At 40.9% G+C, this 21,360-nt stretch overlaps 2 protein-coding genes across 5 annotated transcripts in view; one reads left to right on the top strand and one right to left on the bottom strand.

Annotated features, from left to right (window-relative positions):
- Positions 1-9,228, top strand: part of tnip1 (TNFAIP3 interacting protein 1) — a 28,512-nt gene extending 19,284 nt beyond the window's left edge. Inside the window, exons 12-18 of one of the 4 annotated variants that reach the window (XM_072674311.1) lie at positions 455-583; positions 895-1,017; positions 1,843-1,968; positions 3,200-3,283; positions 3,408-3,590; positions 3,877-3,961; positions 5,097-9,228. In XM_072674311.1, the coding sequence (XP_072530412.1) occupies positions 455-583; positions 895-1,017; positions 1,843-1,968; positions 3,200-3,283; positions 3,408-3,590; positions 3,877-3,961; positions 5,097-5,158 (792 nt within the window). In that variant the 3' untranslated portion in view covers positions 5,159-9,228. Of the gene's footprint in view, positions 1-454; positions 584-894; positions 1,018-1,842; positions 1,969-3,199; positions 3,285-3,405; positions 3,591-3,876; positions 3,962-5,096 lie in introns of all 4 variants that reach the window. The other 3 variants (XM_072674312.1, XM_072674310.1, XM_072674309.1) reach the window with 3 other exon arrangements.
- A 601-nt stretch (positions 9,229-9,829) lies between these two features.
- gpx3 (glutathione peroxidase 3) lies at positions 9,830-19,661 on the bottom strand. The gene is made up of 5 exons (XM_072674308.1): positions 19,477-19,661; positions 15,535-15,685; positions 13,889-14,006; positions 12,408-12,507; positions 9,830-10,620 (listed from the first exon to the last, which is right to left on the bottom strand). Exons 1-5 carry the CDS (start codon positions 19,561-19,563, stop codon positions 10,396-10,398), a joined length of 681 nt encoding a protein of 226 aa, XP_072530409.1. The 5' UTR covers positions 19,564-19,661; the 3' UTR covers positions 9,830-10,395.
- Positions 19,662-21,360: the final 1,699 nt, after the last annotated feature.

Raw genomic sequence — 21,360 nt, 5'->3', positions numbered from 1 at the left:
GCAACCAGGCAACCAACGTGCTCGAAGGAAAACTCTGTACGTCGACCAGCAGACACCAATGCCGGCCATGTATGTAGGGATGTAGGGAGCATGTGCCAGCTACCCACCCTGGAGAGAGCAAGGCCAATTGTGCTGTCTTAGGGCCCCGGCTGCCAACGGCTGACCGAGCTTTGAACTAGCGGCCCTCTGGACATTGTGTGTGTGTGTGTGTGTGTGTGTGTGTGTGTGTGTGTGTGTGTGTGTGTGTGTGTGTGTGTGTGTGTGTGTGTGTAAATCGTAGACTTTTCGTTGACTTTCTGTGTGTAAAAGCCTTCAGTGTAAGTTCTGCTTCCCTCATCTGTTACACGATGGACTTCATTTACACTAAGATGCTCAAAATGGAAAATGGCTCAAAATTTTCACAGTCACTGTACATTAGTACTTAAGAAGGGTGTGTGCTGTGTTTATTCATCAGAGTGAAAAGGAGTGTTTGACCTCAGAGACGTGTGAACTGAAGCAGAAGGTTCGGTACCTGCAAGATCAGCTGGTTCCTCTGACTAAACAGCGGGAGTACCAGGAGAAGGAGATTCAACGCCTAAACCGGGTCAGTCTCAGACACACACACACACACACACACACACACACACACACACACACACACACACACACACAAATGAAGACCTCTTGTATCTTCACTCTCTTCTGCTCTCACTCTATTTAACGTGTGTGTGTATGTGTGTGTGTGTGTGTGTGTGTATGTGTGTGTGTATGTGTGTGTGTATGTGTGTGTGTATGTGTGTGTATGTGTGTGTATGTGTGTGTGTGTGTGTGTGTGTGTGTATGTGTGTGTATGTGTGTGTATGTGTGTGTATGTGTGTGTATGTGTGTGTATGTGTGTGTGTGTGTGTGTTCCAGGCTTTGGAGGAAGCGTTGAATCTGCACTCTCCCTCGTCCCAAGCTGGGATGAATCTGGGAGAAGGGGTTCTAAACCTGCGGCAGCAAGAGCTACACACCCAGATTGCTGTGCTCAAAGAGCAGGTGAGTGTGTGTGTGTGTGCGCGTGTGTGTGTGTTTGTGCTCAAAGTGAGTGACAGTACATTCGCACAGTTTATCTGTTAAGCTCAGATACAGATGTTACTGCAAATAATTTATATAGAGAAGCATTTAGTTTTATCACTTGGACCAGGGAACACATGTGGGAGATGAGACCCCACTGGTTCAATTTAAAGTGGTGTGTAATTAACCCAGTCAAAACCATAAGCAAGGAGATATTACGTATTAAGGGTGTTCTCATTACTGTAATTGTGATGTTTTGTTGTTGTTGTTACTGTATAAACATACCTGGACACATAATGCATGATCAGAATGAATGTGAAAGTATGAAACTGATAGTCCTAAACATTTAAGAGGTCATTAACCCGTCCATGTTTTCATTATTATTATTATTATTATTATTCTCTCCTGCCACACCTTAACAACAAAGCAACCTACCTGCACCAGGTGCAGCACAATAGAACAGGTGTGTTTACAGCTGTAATCAGACATAAACATAGACTTCTCGAGGAGTGTATTGGGAGCCTGTGGTAAACATGCTTTGGGAACAGTGTACTTTTGTGGTTTTGACAGGGCAGAGTAGCTAGATTGACCAAGTGCATAGCGGTACTGTTTGGTTCACACTTGGATTGTTACTCTTTGCTAGTAGGTCTGAATACAGTTACGATAAAAAAAAAAAAAAACACTTGTGTGTCCTGGTTTGTGTACAAATTTGTAAGGATTGTTTTGACTGCATGTAAACGTAGCCCACTTATGTTTATTTATTTTTATTTTTTTGACTTTCACTTGTTTGATCTGTGTGTGTCTCAGGTGAAAATTTTCGAGGAGGATTTCCGGAAGGAGCGCAGTGACCGGGAGAGAATGAATGAAGAGAAAGAAGACCTGAGGCGGCAAGTGGAACGGTTACAGGGTCAGATGACCAATCTGACCAATCAGGTTAGCAGCTAGTCAAGATAATAATAATAATAATAATAATAATAATTAGGTGAGTCTTTTTAACCATTCAATATTCCCCACTGTCCTTTATGTTTTACACACATACAGTTGCAAGAAAAAGTAAGTAAAACCTTACAATGGCCTGGATTTCTTTGATGACTACTAAAAAGTCCACATTATTATTTAAATCACAATTATAGACAAACTATAAACTATAAAATCTAACTAAACTAAGTTGTCCTGTCTGTGTCTTTTATTGAGCACAGCATACACATCCACAGTGCAGGCTAAAAAAAGTAAGTCAACCTTCAAAGTTAATACCCACCCACCTTTAGCAGAAATCACATACACCCAACATTTCCTGTAGCTGCAAATAAATTTGTGGGAGATTGTAGGACCTTTCCTCCCTGCGAATATGTAGCAGTTCATCACTATCACTGGGATTCCTTTTGTGGAGCATAGTCTAGCTGAACTAGAAGCTAAGAATAACACACAGGTAATTGCTGGGGGATCTACATGAGGAGTTCTGCAGGTTATTAAATGTACTTACTTTTTCTAGCCTGCACTGTGGATGTTTGGTAAATGTGTTTAATAAAAGGCTTGAACAGGTATGATGATTAGGCCACAGTTATTAGGTAATTAATAAGCAAGTCATTAGTTTAGTTCAATTGGTTTTGTCTATAATTTTGACTTGAGGCAAAAATTGTATTTGTAATCATTGCTGAAATCCAGATCATTCCAGAAGGTGCACTTCATTTTTCATGCAGCTTTAAAATGGTAATGGGAGTTTAGTTACTCCTCTTAAGAGTTCAGCAGCTACTATGAAACCAGTGTTGAAGTTATGTAGTTAAATAAAGGAGCTGGTCTGTGGACCACCTGCAGACAGCGCCGGCAGTGACTGCTCTGTGTGTCACTTGTGTTGTTGCTGTTGCTGTGTTTTGTATCTGTAACTAATTGTAGGATTGATAAGCAAGTTATACTTTCAGTTCATTCAGTCAGTATGAGCTGATAATGATAATAATGAGCTGATAATTAGCTGTTCTTTGTTCAGGGTCAAGTTGTGAACTAACTAAAAACAACAGACTGCTCAAATAGCAGAAAACACAGCTTTCAGAGAGATCCAACTGTAAATTAAGGGGGAAAACAGCAGCCAACATGGGACCCTACACACACTTGCTGTTGACGCTGCACTGTGTCTCTGTGTGTGTGTGTGTGTATGTGTGTTACGCAGCTCCATCAGGCACAGAATGAGTGTCAGAGAGAGAGGGCTGAGCGGTGTAAACTGGAGAGGCTGCAGATGCAGCACAATAAGCAGGTAAGCCAAAGCATTGACACTAGCGCCCTCTGGTGCTTAAGGTTGTTATTGCAGAGTACTCTGAATCGCAGGGTTGATGGATTTTGTGTATTTATTTTATTTTATGCCTGTGTGTGTTTTGGAGGGGCAACCAGAGAGAAGGACCTCAGACCCCACTTCAGGCGCTCCCAACGGCCCACTTAGTCCACCTTATTGTGGCCCATTTGTGCAGGTGGGTCACCAAGGTCTTGAGGGTTGGCCCATTCACTTCCCACCCAGGATGCCCACGCTAAGCACGGCACCAGGCAGAGATTTCCAACCTGTCCCGGTAGGAGCTAACACCTGCCTTACTTTTTACATAATGTAAATCTGGCGGTTGTTCTTTCTATTGTGTCAATATTTCATAATGAATAGACCAATAGAAATGCTCCAAAATGACACAGACTTCTATTAAAAGTTTAAGAGGTTTTGCATGGTTGTAGCAATTAAATAATATTTAAACACCTTCTCTGTGTACTTTATAAATATATACACAGATTAGCCATAACATTAGTACTTAATAAACACACCATTTGAGAATCTTAATGTGTTTGTGTGCGTGTGCATGTTTGTAGGGTTTTCCTTGGCAGTCATCATTCCCTCAGCCGCGTGGTTCCAGAGGACAGGCAGACCCAGCAAGGGCTCCTCCAGAAAATGCAGGTACACGTGCGCACACACACACACACAAGCGTACACACACAAACACAAACACTCACAGTAGAACAATCAAGCTTAAAAGTAAGAATAATGGACCAGTTGCCTGTAGTTGTGTATGTGGCTTCACCTCAGTGTTCAGCAGCACTTTCCTTACTTCATTTACATTTATGGCTTTTATCAGAAGCTGTTATCCAGAGCAGCTAACAGTTTATTCTTGTTAGCAGAAATACTTGTTAGCTCTGGGAGAACGTAGTAGTAGTAGTAGTAGTAGTAGACTCCTTAACTACATTTACATGCACACCAGTGGTTTGATGTTAGCCTGACTAAGACTGCTAGTGGAACTAATTTATGATCATATATATTCAGCACAGTTCGACTGTCACTGTCTAAGACGAAGATTTTAGTTAAGCTTGTCCTGTTCGAGTTGCAGTGCAGTGGCGCAACAGAGTTGTGGGTTTGATTCTCACTCCAGTGTATGTCTGAGAGTTTGGTGTGTTCTTTTACTAAAACTACAAGGAAAATAAATGTAAACTCCCAACAGAATTTCTGAATTTTTGTAGTGCTTTGATTTGATTTTTAAATTTGACTCTGTTTTACCTACATTTTGCACAGATTTAACTGATTAACAGAATAAGTTAATCTGAATTAAAAAAGTGTCTCTGACAAGTTTTAAAATGCAGAACAAAATGTATGTTCCAGACAGCTACATAAGAAAACAACAATGACGAGTGTAAGAAAATCTGATTAAAATAATTTTAAATAAGTCAAATTATTAGGCTAGTAGAAGAAGAACATATTCCGTTATGTTGGAGAATTGCATTTAAGGAAATTCTTATGAACTTCTTACTGTTCATCTGAAGATTCTTTGTAGGATTTGTTCTCAGGGAAGCTTTTGTGAATCCGTTTCCATGTACTTAGGCAGGCTAATAGCTTAGTCAGGCTATTGTGTGCATGTAAACGTTAACGGCATAGCGTAGTGCGCTTGCGTGGCTGGGGAATCAAGCCCCAGCCTGCCAAATGAACCAACCCTTCAACCAGCTTTTTACATGCAGTAGATTTATACATTTAGTTAACTCTGCTTAACTACACCAGGTTTTCTCTGATTTCTTGGTTAATCCCGTTTTCTTGTTGTTGGCAGAAGCAGGAGCAGCAGGCTTTGGGAAGCGCGAACGTCAGAATGCGGACCCTGGAAAGCACTAACCGCTTCAACCCCGCTCAACTGGCACCCACATAGCATGATGCCGTTTATCTTTCAGTTGGCATGGTGTGAACTATTTTTTTGTTTGTTCCCCACCCCTTAATGTGCGTGCGTGTATGTGAGTGTGTGAGTGTGTGTGTGTGTGTGTGTGTGTACATATATATAAATATCTATCTCCTTCTGACGAAATGTTGTTTATATACTTAAGTTTTATAAACCTATTTGTGAAACACTGTTCTGGCAAATTCTGTGTGTATATATATATATATATATATATATATATATATATATATATATATATATATACACATTTATTATGTTACCTTTTTAATATTAAGGGTTGAACTCTGCTTTATATACAGCAATTCTATGCAGGAACTGAAGTCAGATATTTAATGGACGAAAGGATGAAAATAATTAAGACAATATACCTGCAGAGTTGAATAAGGACCTATTTTATTGTGGTGAAATCACTTGCCTCTGAGATCATTGTTTACTAACACACTGAAAGCAGGAGTACGACTTCTTTGTATTGAGAAATAAATGGCATGGTTATTGGAAAGAGCTGCTTTCTGCAATTGGGATGTTTTCCTTTATTTGGAAAATATTAACCTGCTTTGAGCTGATCAGTTCGTGAAATGAGAACCGGCAGTGGTGTAATTCCCGCCGTCCCGTAACTCTGTAGGTAAATTGTCTCTGAAATGTTCCACAGTAGAATGTATCTCTATTTATTCAGCGGCCAGAGTTGTGGCGGCCACTCTTTATTTTGTTTTGCGTATCCACACGCCGGTCACCAACCAGCGACCCAACACCCATCCTGTACCCCTGTACCTGTATTTCCAAAAGCCATATACAGCACTTCTCAACCTTTTCCATGTCACTGAAACGAAAGTATCACTGTGACAAGTTCATGTCATTCAATACGTTGGCGATCACTCAACGAAGAAGCCAGTTGAGAGCCTGGTTCAACGAAAACTGCTGATTATTTGAAGGGGGACTGTGAAGAACCATAGTTTAATGATAAGTACTAGCAGTGATACTATTTTAATCTGTTGATTCGGTTAAAGGGGAACCCCACCAAATGTGTAACTTTTCTGCATAATTAAAAAGTTAAATGTAAGCAGAGTCATTCAGATTGGGTTTGGTGTGAACGCTCCATTCTAGAGGAACTAGAGGGTCAGAATTGGTCACAGTGGTGGTGAATTGAACAAGATACAAAGCCTGTATAAGTCTAGAGCCTCTAAAATCTACATCACAGGGAGTTTTGTTGTGTGAAATGATTATGAATATATTACATGGCCTCATTTTGCGAGGATTTGGGGCCTAAAATGTATTTTTTGGTTTGTAACTGGTAAGGAAAAATACAACCCAGCCTTCATTATCATTACACATAAAGCTCAGAAGACTAGGTTCTGAGGTTCACTGCTGGTTAGGGATAGTAAATACAGTTGGGAACATTTGGGTTCAGTACACATCAGTACCTCTGGTTCCATTCACCAGCACTTGCTGTAAACAGTTGTGACTAGGTCATTTTCTCCAGAACGGAGCGTTTCACACCAGACCCACCGTGAAGGACTCTTGTTTAATCCTGTTTACATCTCAACCACTGAATTCTGAAGAAATCTGACAAAAACTGTCATGAAATGAGTGTGATGCACCTCAGATTCCTTTGTAATCTATAGTCTCTGACATTTGCAGTGGTGGTGGTGATGATGGCGTGTGGTTCATTGTCTTAGTAATGATGTTTTTTTTTGTTGTGTACTGTTTGTCTCACTTATATGCTATAGCGGTGTGAAGATCGGTGGTGTGACCGTGTCGGCTGTTGTGCTGACACGATGATCTAAAGTGGGCCAAAAATAATTAATTTTCCATGTGAAAGCAGCTCATCCATTCATCCGTTTGTCCGTGCACCTGTATCCCTTCATTGAGGGCACACCAGGGGAGATGTGACCCCACAGTAATTCATTTAAAGGAAGAATGGGTCCAAAGATGTAGTTCAGAATATGAGCTGGATAATAAGAGCTTAAAGATCAGCTTACAGATGAAAGGAGCGCTTCAGCGTGTTCAGCCTATCACTCTTAAAAGTAAAGATGCTTCAGATGGTGCCTGAAGAACCACTTATGGTTCCATTAGGAACCATGCTTTATTTATTGTATTTTTTAATAGAGATGCACAAGTGTGAAGAACGCTTTGAAGGTCTCAAGAACCTAAACATGAAGTTTAAAGGTTCTTCACACTCCCATATCTCTGTTACAAACATAGTTCTTTATGGAGCCAAAAGTGTGGGGGGTTTTTTGTTTGTTTGTTGCAGGAACCATGTTAGTAACTGAGATGTCTGAGTGTGAATGGAAAGGTTACCAGTTTCTATTACAAATTCATTCCCTTGCTATAAAAGAACCACTTTTTCCATGAAGAACCATGTTTGTAATAGAGATATGTTAATCTGAAGAACCTTCACGTAATTTACAAGTTACCAGTTTAAAGGGTCCTCACACTCTTCACACACCTCTGCTGCCAACATGGTTCATATAGAACCTGATGTAGTTCTTCTAGACATAGCTTTGCTATAGAAGAACCGCTTTTGGTTCCATTAAGAACCATGTTTGTAATAGAGATATGTTAGTCTGAAGAACCTTCACGTAATGTACAAGTTACCAGTTTAAAGGGTCCTCACACTCTTCACACATCTCTGCTGCAAACATGGTTCATATAGAACCTGATGTAGTTCCTCTAGACATAGCTTTGCTATAGAAGAACCGCTTTTGGTTCCGTAAAGAACCATGTATTAATAATGTTGAGATCTAAGTGTGAATAAAACCTTTAAAAGGACTAAAGGTCTAAAGGTCTGTATCTCTGCTACAAACATGGTTCAGATAGAACCTGATGAAGTTCTTCTTAGACATCGCTTTTCTGTAGTAGAACCACTTTTGGTTCTGCAAAGAACCATGTATTAATAGACATAAGATCTCAGTGTGAATAAAACCTTTGAAAGGTCTAAAGAACCTTCATTTGATGTAAAGTTTTCCAGTTTAAAGGGTCCTCACACTCTTCACACATCTCTGCTACAAACATAGTTCATATAGAACCTAATGTAGTTTCTTATCACTTTGCTTTAGAAGAATCACTTTTGGTTCCGTAAAGAACCATGTGTTAATAATAATGAGATCTCCGTGTGAATAAAACCTTTGAAAGGTCTAATGGGGCCTTCAATTGTTGTACAGGTTACCAATTTAGAGGTTCTTTATGGAAGCAAACATGGTTCTTCTATCACATTGCTTAAAGAACTGTATGGAGCACCTTCACTGAGTGTATCGGTATTACCATGTACTTCAAATTTCATCCTAGTGACTCAGAACAGAACTCGTAACAGAAGGCAGTGGGCAGGCGCTGAAGCAAGTGCCCGTTGACTTCTGAGTGCGTGGGTTCTGTTGTTATTCTTTCTGACCCCATCGTGCTGTATGTAATCTGCAGGCTGTAATGTTCAGATTGCGCCACAACGGGGACGTCGGTTTATGCGGCCGCTTTGAAGTTGTGGACTGCTGAGAATTTCCTGAGCTGTTTGCTGAAAAACGTGATGCAACATTTATCATGTGTAAATACGAGTGACATTGGACGGGCCCGTCTGTTGAACATGTGCTTGAGTAGAAACAGTTGAGCGGAGTGCTGATGTCCGTGCGTAGGAGCTGAAACGTGCTGTGAGCTGAATGGCACTTTGGGATGTTTTTGCTAATATTTATCAGTCACTGTAATTTACTGGATGGTAGTTTTTTGTGCTTTTTGAAGTGAACTTTCTTTCCCTCCCTCCCGATTAGGCGAAAGCACATCTCATGTGAATCTTTTTATATTTGATTAGCATATCAATATATTCTAAATGTCCCAGAATGTGTTCATAAGCGCTACGATTCTCCAGCCAAGGTGGTAAGGGTGGATCTGCAATGCCTCAATGTCTTTAAAACATGTAAAGTGATGTGGGCTTGATCTGTAACGCCTAACAAGGCCCTGAGAGAATGCTTCACACAACAACTTCAATGTGTCTAATAAATAAAAACCAGAGGGGACCATTTAGAATGTTTATTTGTGTCCTGGAATGGTTATTATTATTGTATTATTATCTGCATCATTAGGGGAGTTTTTGGTGCTCCTTTAATGCTCATGGTCTGCCACTTGGTTTAAAACCCTAGCGCTTAGGCCCAGCTTTGGCAAATCAACATCTCTAGGATGTCTCTTAATATTACTGCAGACTGGTCTAGATTCTAGATCAGAATTAAACTGTAGCAAGCATGGACAATATGGCCAAATATATATCAGGTAGGAGAATGTAGAGTTGGGAGTCTTGTCCAAGAATCCCTATTGGTGTAGTGTTTAAGGGAACTTTGCCTGGTTGCACCTTATGTGAAAATATCCTTTAGGATTGACTGCAAACATCCCCAGAAAAATGCCTTTTTCTTAAAGGGTATCGTCATAAATCCTTAAATGTTCCCTAAAAGTCCTAAACGTAATCCCTTAAAAATTAAGTTCTTTAACATTCAATTTGCTCAGATTTTTTTCTATAGGTTGCAAAGACCGACTTATAATAAGTACCGGATATCCACACATTCAGATTGTGAGGTGTCTGTCTGTTATACCCAGTGGCTAATGCCAGGGGGGGAAAAAACACAACAGAATGCAACGTCTTGCACTGAAAGCTTTAATGACAGAATGTCTACACAGGCTGGAGCAAGGCTGGGTGGGATGGTCAGGAAAATGGACGTGGCTTAATGGAAGCAGCAGAGCAGCCTGAATGCACTGAAGAGCTACTCTGGCCCCAAGCTTCTGGTCAGGCTTTGCAGAGGGTCTGCTTTCAAACCTGACCTTCATCAACACGTCCCACCTCCAGATCCAACGCACAACCTTGCCGGGGTGACCTTACTCTTCACGGTCAGTCCTGAAGGGTGACAGCTTTGGACAGTTGAGAGAACTTCCATACCTAGACAGACCTGAATAACTTCACCAGTTCAAGATCAAGCCCAATCAGGTCAGCTCAGCTTTGGAATAAACCCACAACTGTTCAGTTCTGTGGTCCTTCCAGGACAGGAAGTGAAGCACACTGTAAGTATGGTAAGTATAGTACCCCCCCCCCCCCCCCGATATTCTGTAGTTTACAGTTGTTCTACCCCAATTGTGGCACAGTGAAACATTCTCTAAGCAATTCAACAGACAGAGCAGGACCCGTCTCTATAATTGTAGATTCTGGAGTTGATTAGTGCTGGGAATAATGCTGAGCATACTGCTGACGCATGAGGTGAATGATGTCGGATCGCACTTCTGAGATGTTCACCCTTGGAAACCACCTCCTCAAAGGCTTCCCGTCTGGTCCGACCAGAAACTTCTCAAAGTTCCACTTAATGTCATTGACCTTCAGTGGATCCCAGAACAGTCTGCCGGTGGGGTTTCCGAAGCTGTCGCCCACAGGTGGGCAGGCATTCTTAAGGAGAGAGACAGATAGAAGGGGGATTACGTTAATCCCACCTGAATTTAAATCCCACTTCCACTCTGCCATCATGGGTTTCACATGCAGTAAAGCCGTGGTCCTAAGCAGGCTACATTTCAAAACAGTGCTGATGAAAGCGTGAGTAAATGTCCATAGCTGCACTGAATAGGGTTTCCTGTGGCTTTGCGACGAATGTAAACAAACACTGGACTTAGACTGTCACCAATCTCAGTAAATACACCACCTACAAGGTCTCTCAACCCACTCAAAACACATTTGCTTTGCACAGACAAATCAATGTGGCTTAGAACAGGGTATGACTTACTTTAGGCTATATACACAATAACACACTTGAATGGCGGGACACACATTTAGAGTAAATAGCTCTAGCTTTAATGTTTAAAGGTGACATATTATACCTCTTATCCACAAGTTAACACAGCTCTCTGGGGTCTTAATGAAATGTCTGTGACATGCTTTGGTCAAAATACCACAAACACCCACCACAACACCCATTTCACCCTGTCTAAAGAGCCCTGTTCAGAACGGTTGCTTGCCCCACCTCCCACACTTATCATTACTCCTCTCAGCTACAAGAACTCTTTGGGAATTTTTACAACTGAACCTTTTAATCCGGTTTAATCAGACTCTAGTTCGTTTTTCCTCTTGGTGCAATTAGTTTGGGCAGGTCTGACTAGAGTAATCACATGTGGACCAAAAGAACCACACAAGACCCTTGAGAGGAGGTGGTCTTTGTCCTGTTCCAAACAAACTCTAAAGCAGTTTGTTTGTGGTGAGAATATGATCTGACCTTGATCCGACCCAACTATCAGGTGTACTCTGCAGGTTTGAGCTAAACAGCTCCCGTAGCCAGGTGTACTTTGCATTATTTTGCAGATAATTACTACAGCTATGAACAAATGGCGTAGCTCCATGTTATATTGTACAGAAATATGCACAACCTTCCTATACTACAACCTCCTGTCCCAGGCAGGTCTGGATAATGACTTTCAACATTGTTTGCACTAGCTAGTTAACGTTTACTTCACCTTGAGTGTATTTTCATTTTCTGTTGTCTGAAGTCTTATTATTTGGCGGCACTGGTATATTTTCGGAATAGCCCCCAAAAAATGTACCTCTGGACCCGACAATTTTGACCTGCAGCTGTCTTTTCAAACCCTGCCTTCATAAAGGCAGTGGGTGGAGCTGCTCAGATGGGGGTACTATAGTTTTAATGTGCCTAATGTGTTTGACGTACAAAGTGGAGCTAAATCTAAATGCCCTCCTGAATGCCCTGTTTGCTGATCTGGGGTTGGCTTGTTGGCTACAATAGCCTTGTAGCTCTAGTTTAAAACTACAGAATCAAATTTGGTGCAACCAGCACGTCTTAGCTAATTGACTACATCTGCTGTAATGGGGTGAGTGTCTGAGGTTCAGGGATGTAAGAATACACAAAATTGATTGTAGTAAACTGAAATTATACATTACACAGATTTAGTTTGGCTCAGATAAAGCAAATCTCTCCAAAGATACCTTTACATTGTCTGCCTCACCACCCTAACAAACAAACCTCTAAAATAACGACCTCTACGATTTATGAACCACAGTTTACTCTGATAGGCTGCACCCAGATGCCCCATTTAGGTCACTGGCAGTGATTTCCATGAAAGATGACAGATGGGAGACATTGATGGGCATGTTGGCAATGCAGTTTCACATTTTAAAACACTCTATTAAATGTCAGACTTAAATTTGAGGTGTTTTAGGAGACAGGTCTTTACCTTCAGGAAGGTGAAAAGGCTTTGCTCATGTTCTCCGTTCACATCACCGCTTTCGAACAGCTGGAAATTTGGAGCAAACCCATTGCCTGGGCGGACATACCTGTGAATACAAGCAGAAAGCACCCTGATAACATGCCACGGGTGTGTCATAAAACAAACAACCAAACAAAAGGCCTTCATCATTCTGGGTGCCAAAATTGGTCAACATATTACGGAACAGGTCCTGAATAACAGCTTAGAGCAGCAGTAGATGGAGAAAAATGGAATTTGCACAGTGCTCACATTGGCACACATGTAATCTATTAGTCAAGACATGTCTGAAGTTTGGATCTTTAGCGTCACAATGCAGATATGAGGCTAATGTAGCTAACAAGTGCCTAATAACTGATACCCCATTACCATCATGCATGCAGGGAATTAATCTGTATTGAGTGTATGTTTATAGACACACTGAGTCCTGGCACCAAAGTGGTGGAACGAGCTTCCCCTGGGTGTCCGAACAGCAGAGTCACTCGCTGTCTTCAAACGCAGACTGAAGACCCTCCTCTTCCAAGTACTTGGACGAATTGCAGTGTGGTCTCCTTACTGACTTCTGTTTAGTAGCGTCTAGTAGGTATCTTTGAATTATTAGTCTATTCAAACTAGCTGAGGTTTATCTTGGGTAAATAGTGAAGCACTTTTGTAAGTTGCTCTGGATAAGAGCTTCTGCTAAATGCCTTAAATGTAAATGTCCTAAAGTGTCAGAAACCACACAATTGGGTCTGCTGGAGATTACTGGACAACTTCAGATGGTTTGAAACCAGTGTGTGAGTTTTTTGCTAATTTGTGATGCAAGAGCTTCTATCACTTGTTAGTCACATTAACTTCAGACAGCAAACATGTCTTAGCTGATCAGCTACATTTACATTTACAGCATTTAGCATTTTTACAGCATCTTATCCAGAGCAACTTGTAAGGTTACTCGTATTACAGCCTTGGGTCAGTGTAACGTTAGGAATCTTGCTCAAGGACTCTTATTGGTGTAGCGCAGCATAGTCACCCAGACCGGGAATCGAACCCCACATGGTGTGGAAGCTCAATGGCAAGTAGTGGTGTTAGCTGCTGCGCCACACCAACCACTACATTTTAAAGTAAAGGGAGAATACTGTCCTTACTAAAGGGATAATACTGCCAGGCTATTGATTAAAACTAACCCCAGTGCAAGCCATATAATACGTGAGCTGTGATCACAAAGTGATGAGTGTCTGCTGCAGGGTGACTGGTCTTAGAAACAATAGGCTATGTCAGGTGAACAGGGTCACGCAGCTTCTGGGAAACTGATCCTCCTGCCAGTGAGCTGCCTTCTGCTGATTAAAAATCGCTGACTGATGAACCACTGGCCGTCGTTGCTGTGGTGACCTAAGACACTGGCTTCTTAAAACCTAAAACCCAAACATAAAAGATCTCCTTATGCTAAGGGCTATACTTTTAGAGCTACTTACTTTAAGGTTGGTAGGATTTCATGATTTTCCCCAGGCTCTTGTTTTCCAAATTGGTTGCAAGGGAACCCGAGAACGGTGAGCCCAATATCCTTCAGCTCGTCATGTAGTGCATTCAGTTCTGGTTGGGATGAAAAGAGAGGACCATGTGACCAGTGGGCATTTGTCAGTACATTGAAGAAGGCAATGGGCTACATTTGCTCGATTTTAGTGTGGATGATATATTTTCACATTAATGAAATGCATTACATCAATAAAACGTTGTTTCTGTGTCTTATACAGAATGTTGGGCACCCCTCGTCAAATTACATGTGTTTTTAATTCTCTTAGTGTAAATAAGTTCATATTCTCTAAAGAGACACACTCATGAACAGTCCACTAAAAGTTCATACGTTTTTTTTCTTTCTACTGTAAAAACTGCCAATTTGGAGGTAAATTCCAGGACTCTGAGTGGTCCGGTAAGCTAAAGCATGATCTGGGGATCTCTGGTCGTGCTGCTTGCCATCAGCAGCCAGTGTCTGAGAGAGCATGATTGGCTTTGCTCTCCCAGGGGTGTGTTGATGACACTTCCTCCCCACTTCCTCATCACTCCTAGTGTGATGTTGGTCAGCACAAGCGTCTGCTAGCTGTTATATCGGAGCTGGGGAGCTTGCTGGCTACCAAGCGATGCTGCATCAGCGGCAACTCGAAAAGGGGCGGCGGCTGGCTTCACGTGTGTCGGAGGAAACATGTGCTGGTCTTCACCCTTCTAGTGTTGGGGGCATTGCTAATGATAGGGGGAGCTTACATGAACAGGGATTAGGTAATTGGCCTTCCAAATTGGATAGACAGATGGGAGGGTAGGATGTATGGATACATGGATAGAGGTAAAGGGGCTGGATAGATGGATGGATGGATGGATAGAGGAAAGGAGGGAGGTATGGATGGATGGATAAAGGAGAGGGAGGGAGGGATAGATAGAGGAAAAGGGGGTGAATAGATGGATGGATGGATGGATGGATGGATAGAGGGAGGGAAATTGAGTAACATTTTAAATAAATTATTTTTTAAATGACTTTTGCTTGGTGTGCATTTTTAATGTCTTCTATTTGGAATTAGTAGGACCTAACAAGTATAAAAAATAAACTCAGTCTTTGTACAAGACATCATTTTTGCAATAAACAATGTCCTCATATGAGGTCAAAGTGCCAAAGTGTTAAAAAATGAAGTATTGTGGTGCAAAGAAGCAGAACTGTAATGTTCCCATATGAGGACGTAGGATCTAAAGAGGTTAAATGACGTGAAAAAGTAACAGCATATTAAATTAGTCTTTTTTTAATGTCAATTTAAAATAGAATATGTGTGAACTGTGCCAGAGATCATACTGTTATTACTTTACTTTGTTTCCTGTAAAGGATCTGTTTACTTATTTCCCACTTTTTGAAATGCTGAATTTCATTTGTCCAGGGGTGCCCTATCGTTTGCAAAAGACTGTATTTAATTCATATAGAAATGACATGCACAAAAACAACCGAAAGGCAGCAAGGGTTAAACTCCTCTCCCAATACTTCTAGCAATGTTTATACCAACTCAAATATTGACATGCAAGTAAATGTCAATGTCCTTGTCTGTGTCTGTGTGTGTTTTGAAAGTATTTTTCTGCCGCTTACCCACATACTGGTAGGTGAGTCCTCAGAAGGTGGCCACGTTCACGATGAGGACGTACTTCCCAGCATACTGGCGCAGAGGAATGTGCAAACTTCCGTTTATAGTGTTCGCTCCATAATCAAATATGGAGCCCTTCACGTCTCGACTACATACCTGCGGAAAACATTAGTACTAAGTTACTGACTCTGCCAAAGGTACATTGTAGGATATAAGGGCAACACTGGAGCTACACTGTTGCCATTGGTTCCACAAATACACCAGATTTTCCCATATCATTGTTAACTTATCCATTTAACACTCCGAGGCTTATCACACACTAAGGTGTATTGCTCAGTAACTACAGGGACGTCTGTACTAACTGGTGGGGATTTTCTCTTGTAATAGAAATTTGTAATAACGCATAGGTCTTTTAAGGGATCATGGGAAATATTGACAACTTTACCAAATATGAGCATAATTAACAAAGTAATTCAGAGTGGGCATCTGTGGCCATCAGAGTTTAATGCCTCTTTAGAAACTACATCACAGAACGTTATTGCAGTAAAATTGTTGGGAATACAGTGCCAGATTTCTGGGACTCTAGTTTTACCAGGGTCTTAAGCAACTGGCTTTGGCCCAAAACATATTTTTCTATCAGTTGAAGGGAAGGAGGTACATGCAGGCAAATAGTCCCCAAATAATAAGCTGCTTTTTAGATTTATCATTATTATATCATATTTAACATTACGTATCAAGCTCAGAAGACACGTGTCGGATCAGTGTTGGTTTTGGATAGTAAATAAAATGGCTATATTTGTGTTGCAGGCATGGTCACCCCTGGATCCATTCACCGTCATTTTGAAGAAGTTTGAAGTCAGTAAGTCTGACCAATGACTCTTGTTTATATCTAAACCACTGAAATATGCAGAAATTCACATTTTCATTGCTAATTTGTTCATTTCTTTTTAATGTTATTGCTACTGCTCTATATGAAGTCATTTTCCTCTACATTTTGTTGCTCAGGTTTGCCTTTATCTCGCTATCTGGGTATCCAGAAAGCATCACACCATACAGTCTCTCATCAGTCAGCATGGTCTTAATATTAACATGTTTTTTGGGAAACTCAGCCATGTGCTGCTTCTTCAAGTGGGTGTGCAATTCAGCAGCGTCCACCTTGACTGTTTATCATCATTATTGGGGAAAACTTCACTATAATAAATATCAAGATCATTTAATTGTCCAGCACTAAACTGTACAAATCGCATGACGTTGATGCAACCTTTAACTTTTATGCTGAGTACTGTATTATCTTACATCTCTTAAAAAGCAGTTTTCAGCCGGTTAAGCAAGAGCAAAACCCAGATCCAAAATAAATACAGTGTATTTAAACATTGCATCTGACTAACCTTTGGTCAATATTTTCTTACAGTCTGAGTTGAGCAATGTGTGGTCCACCTTGTTCTGCCACATTACCATAAAATCTAATCTAAGAGGTAGAACAAATAAATCAATCCAGAAATACACGTAGGATGTGGGGGCAGTAGAAATCTTCTATCCCCCCAAAAAAGTTCAGGTAAATGCTGAAGTTTAGGAGATGTAGCCTCCCATGAACCCACAGGAGATATAGGGTTTCTACTCCCACTAATTAAAAAAAAAAAACTCAGCTCAGGTTCAGATTTTTGTTCTGTCTAAAATGGGGTCTCCATGCTGGAGAGCTCTCAACCATGGTATCATCAGAGAGAGCTATTTGGGTTTCTTTTACAGCGAATACAATACACTTTGTGTCTATAGGTCTATAAACACCTGCTCCACAGGGTTTTTTTCTAAATCAAGGGTATTAACCCCTTATGCCCATGTGTTTTTAATTCTCTTAGTGTAAATAAGTTCATATTCTGTAAAGAGACACACTCATGAACAGTCCAAAGCATTTTTGCAGATTTCCACTTTTTGTCAACATAGAAATCTTGTTCTTTACAATGTGTCAGAGCTTCATAATGAATGCTTTGTCTAAAACAAGGGTATTAACCCCTTATGCTCTGTGACTTTTAATACTAATTTGTAACTACATGCAACACGCATGCTGAGTTGTTCCTAAGTTATAACAGTGAAGGGAAAAGCCAGGACCCACAGGTGGTTCAGAGGAGTATAAGAGGTTAATAAGAAGTCTGTCTGTTTGTACTGCAGGAACAGGCTCAACTCTTTTAGGAAGGCTTTACTCTAAATGTAGTGTCATCACTGTGAGGATTTTATCACAAGGTTTTGGTAGTAATTTCATTTCCCAGGAATAAGAAATAAAACTTTTAGATGCTACATGGTATGGGGTTTTGAGATACTATCCTAAAATAATGACTTCATGTCTATAAATGTGAATTTAGTCCATTAGAATAATTACTTTAAACACTGAAATACTTTAGTTGAATAACGAAATTGAACTGATTGTTGAACTGAAGTCGTTTTAGATGAAGTATCTCAGATAGTCCCTTATTTGTGCTTATAATCCCCCCCCCCCCCCCAGGCCTCTTGTATAACATTATGACTTATTGTCTCAATATAATAACTCACCATGGCAAAACAGCACTTTATTACCTCACAATTATGACTTTCTATGTTAAAATTATAACTTATTGCCTTCGCATTATGACTTAGTATCTCAAACAGTGACTTACATGTCAAAATATTACCTTATTGCCTCAACAATACGACTCAATGTCTCAATCTAATTGTTTACTGTCAAAATAGTGGCTTATTACCTCAAAATCATCATTTAGTGCCTCAAAATAGTGCCTTAATACGTCAGCATTATGCCTCAGTGTCTCACAATAATGATTAATGATGTCAAAGTAGTGACTATTGTTATCATTGACACCATTGTTACCTCGAGATAATGACTTAATATCTTAAAATAATGCAGTCATTCATTTGTCAACACAAGTCAAACGTTTGAGAAAGTAGTTAGGTGCTAGCTAATTATTTTGAGATGGTAATGAGAAATGAGAAATACTGAAGTAACTTCTCACCTCAACGTCAAGGCAGTATCTCAACATAATGACTTGCTATACCTTTAATACATCGGCATTATGACTCAGTGTCTCACAATAATGATTTATGAGATATCGACTTAATGTCTCGAAATAATGCCTTACTATGTCAAGGCAACGGATTATTATTTTGGCAAGTATTATTTTGAGAAAGTATGTAGCACTATGTAGCTAGGTGCTAGCTAATTATTCTGAGAGTAAACTATTTCAGAAGATTATTAAATAATATATATATATATATATATATATATATATATTATTTAATAATCTATATATAATTTAATTATATATATATATATATATATATATATATATATATATATATATATATATATATAGGTTGACATCCTAAGTCAAATATCAATAAGATAAGTGGTTATTATGGCCCTTTCTCTGAGGAGACGCAGCTCACAGCCCTGTGTTGAAGCCCCTGCCTCCGTGCGTTTGTATGAGAGCTGAAGTGACGCCGCTTCTTCCTTTCCTTTTACACGGTTGCCATGGCAACGGGCCCAGGCTGCCTGTTCTCATAGAAACGGAGTATTTTAATATAAACAAATAAACACAGAAAATAAATAAATAAATAAACTAATAATAATAATAATAATAATAATAATAATAATAATAATAACTATATAAAAGTATATGGCCACAAAAATGAGTATATATCAGATTAAAAATGAAAAAAAAAAGTTTTTTTTAATACCCCCCTCATATATTGTTTGAAAAAAACCCTGAGATACAGGTTTTTAATTTGCCGTTAACTAAATGCTTTAATACATGTCTTAACTGATGATCACCCTCAGTTAGTTAGCTCTGGTAGATTAAGTGTGGATGTCTGTAAGCCAGCATGGTCAGCCTGGTCTCCAGTGGCCAGACACCCGAGCAGAGGCGTTAAGCTCCGCTTAGTGAGGAATGCGTGTGAGTTACCTGCGTGTTGGACGTCGTTGAGCATGTCTGCAGTGAGGGCAGCAGCAGGAGCAACAGAGAGAGCCAGGGCTTTCTGCAGGACTCCATCAGGAGGAGCTCCTCTCTCCTAGCTAGTGCTATATCTTCTCTTCTCTTTCTCTTCTCCTCTCTCTGCTTCCTCTCTGCCTCACTCTAAGTAAAACAGCGTGACGCACGTTTTCCTGCAGCCAATCAGATCTGCCTGTGTGTATGTGTGTGTGTGTGTGTGTGTGTGTGTGGAAGAGAGAGATCCAGGTGGATGTTTATAACCAGTGTGTGTGTGTGTGTGTGTCCCATGTAGATATGGCATGCCAGTAGCTTTGGTAATGTTCAAATAAACCATAATAAAGAGGAAAATGTGATCTCAGTGATTTTGAGAACTGCAGATCTGCTGGGATTGGCAGCACAACAGTCTCCAGAGTTACTGAGAATGGTGGAATAATGAAAACACATCCAGTGAGAGGCAGGTCTGCAGACGGAGGATTGTGGAGAATGGCCAGACTGGTTGGAGCTGACAGAAAGGCCACCATAACGCTCTACAACTGTAAAGGTGCACGTATTTGTGGTATCTGTGGTAATGAACACACAAACACACACACCATAATACTAGGGGCAGTGAGCACACACACACACCATAGCGGTGGGCAGCCAACTCCAGCACCCGGGGAGCAGAGAGGGTGAAGGGCCTTGCTCAAGGGTCCAACAGTGGCAGCTTGCCAAGCCCAGGTATTAAACCCACAACCCTGTCACCAATTGCCTGGAGCTCCAACAGCTGAACCACCACTGTGGTGAGCAGAAAAGCATCTGAGAAAGCACAATCTGAGAAACCACATCCGGTTCCACTTCTGTCAGCCAAGAACAGAAAGCTGAGGCTGCAGTGGACACAGGCTCATCAAGACTGGACAGTTGAAGACTAGAGAAACATTGGCCTGGTCTGATGAATCTGGATTTCTGCTGAAGATCACAGAGTGTAGGGTCAGAGTTTGGCTTAATGGCATGAATCCATGGACCTAACCTGTCATGTGTCAACAGTCCAGGCTGGTCTAGGTGGTGTAACGGTGTGGGGAGTGTTCTCTGAGCACACTTTGGGCTTGTCTCAATCAATTATCCATTTTCACTTAAATGCCACAGCCTATTTGACTAATGTGCATCTCTTCATGAGCACAGTTGTAATGGTTTCTACTTCCAGGGTGGAGAAGGACCATGTCACAAGTTGTCTCAAGCTGGTTTCATGAACATCACAATGAGCTCAGTCTTCTTCACTGGCCTCCTCGGTCACCCGATCTGAACCAACTGGATGTGGTTGAACAAGAGGTTCGCAGCATGACAGTGTTTCTGAAAAATCTGATGATGATGATTACCCATAATTACTATAGCCTGTTACAGCAAATCTGAAAAAAAGTCCTGGAAGATGCAAGATGGGGCTGCAGCAGATGGTGCTGCCTTGCTGTTCCAGCACCTCCAGAGCAACACCCTGAACTTATTAACATGCTCATCAAACCATTCCTGAACAGCAAGTGCCTGAAAGAAGCCTAGGCCTCAGGAAATACCATTACCAGAAGGTGGTGCACCTGGTCTGCAGTGGTGTTTAGGTAGATTAGCTGTCAACCTGATGTCCTATGAAAGAAATGCAGGACTCATTGGACCAGGCAACCTTCTATCATTGTTTCATGGTCCAGTTCTGACGCTGGAATGTCTATAGTCCATGGCGCTCAGACAGGTCTGCAGGTGCACAACCCCATAGGCAGCAGGGGGCGCTGCACTGTGTTGTGGAATATTCCTCCCAAAACCCCTACATACATCCTACATTCCACAGTAGCTCTTCTGTTACTTCACACCAGAGGGGACAGCCTTCACTGCCCCCAC

The sequence above is a fragment of the Salminus brasiliensis genome, chromosome 2 (genome assembly GCF_030463535.1).
Source record: "Salminus brasiliensis chromosome 2, fSalBra1.hap2, whole genome shotgun sequence".
NCBI classification, from domain to species: Eukaryota; Metazoa; Chordata; class Actinopteri; order Characiformes; family Bryconidae; genus Salminus; species Salminus brasiliensis.
The sequence above is the reverse complement of the archived record's forward strand: the minus strand, read 5'-3'. Positions and strand labels throughout refer to the sequence as shown.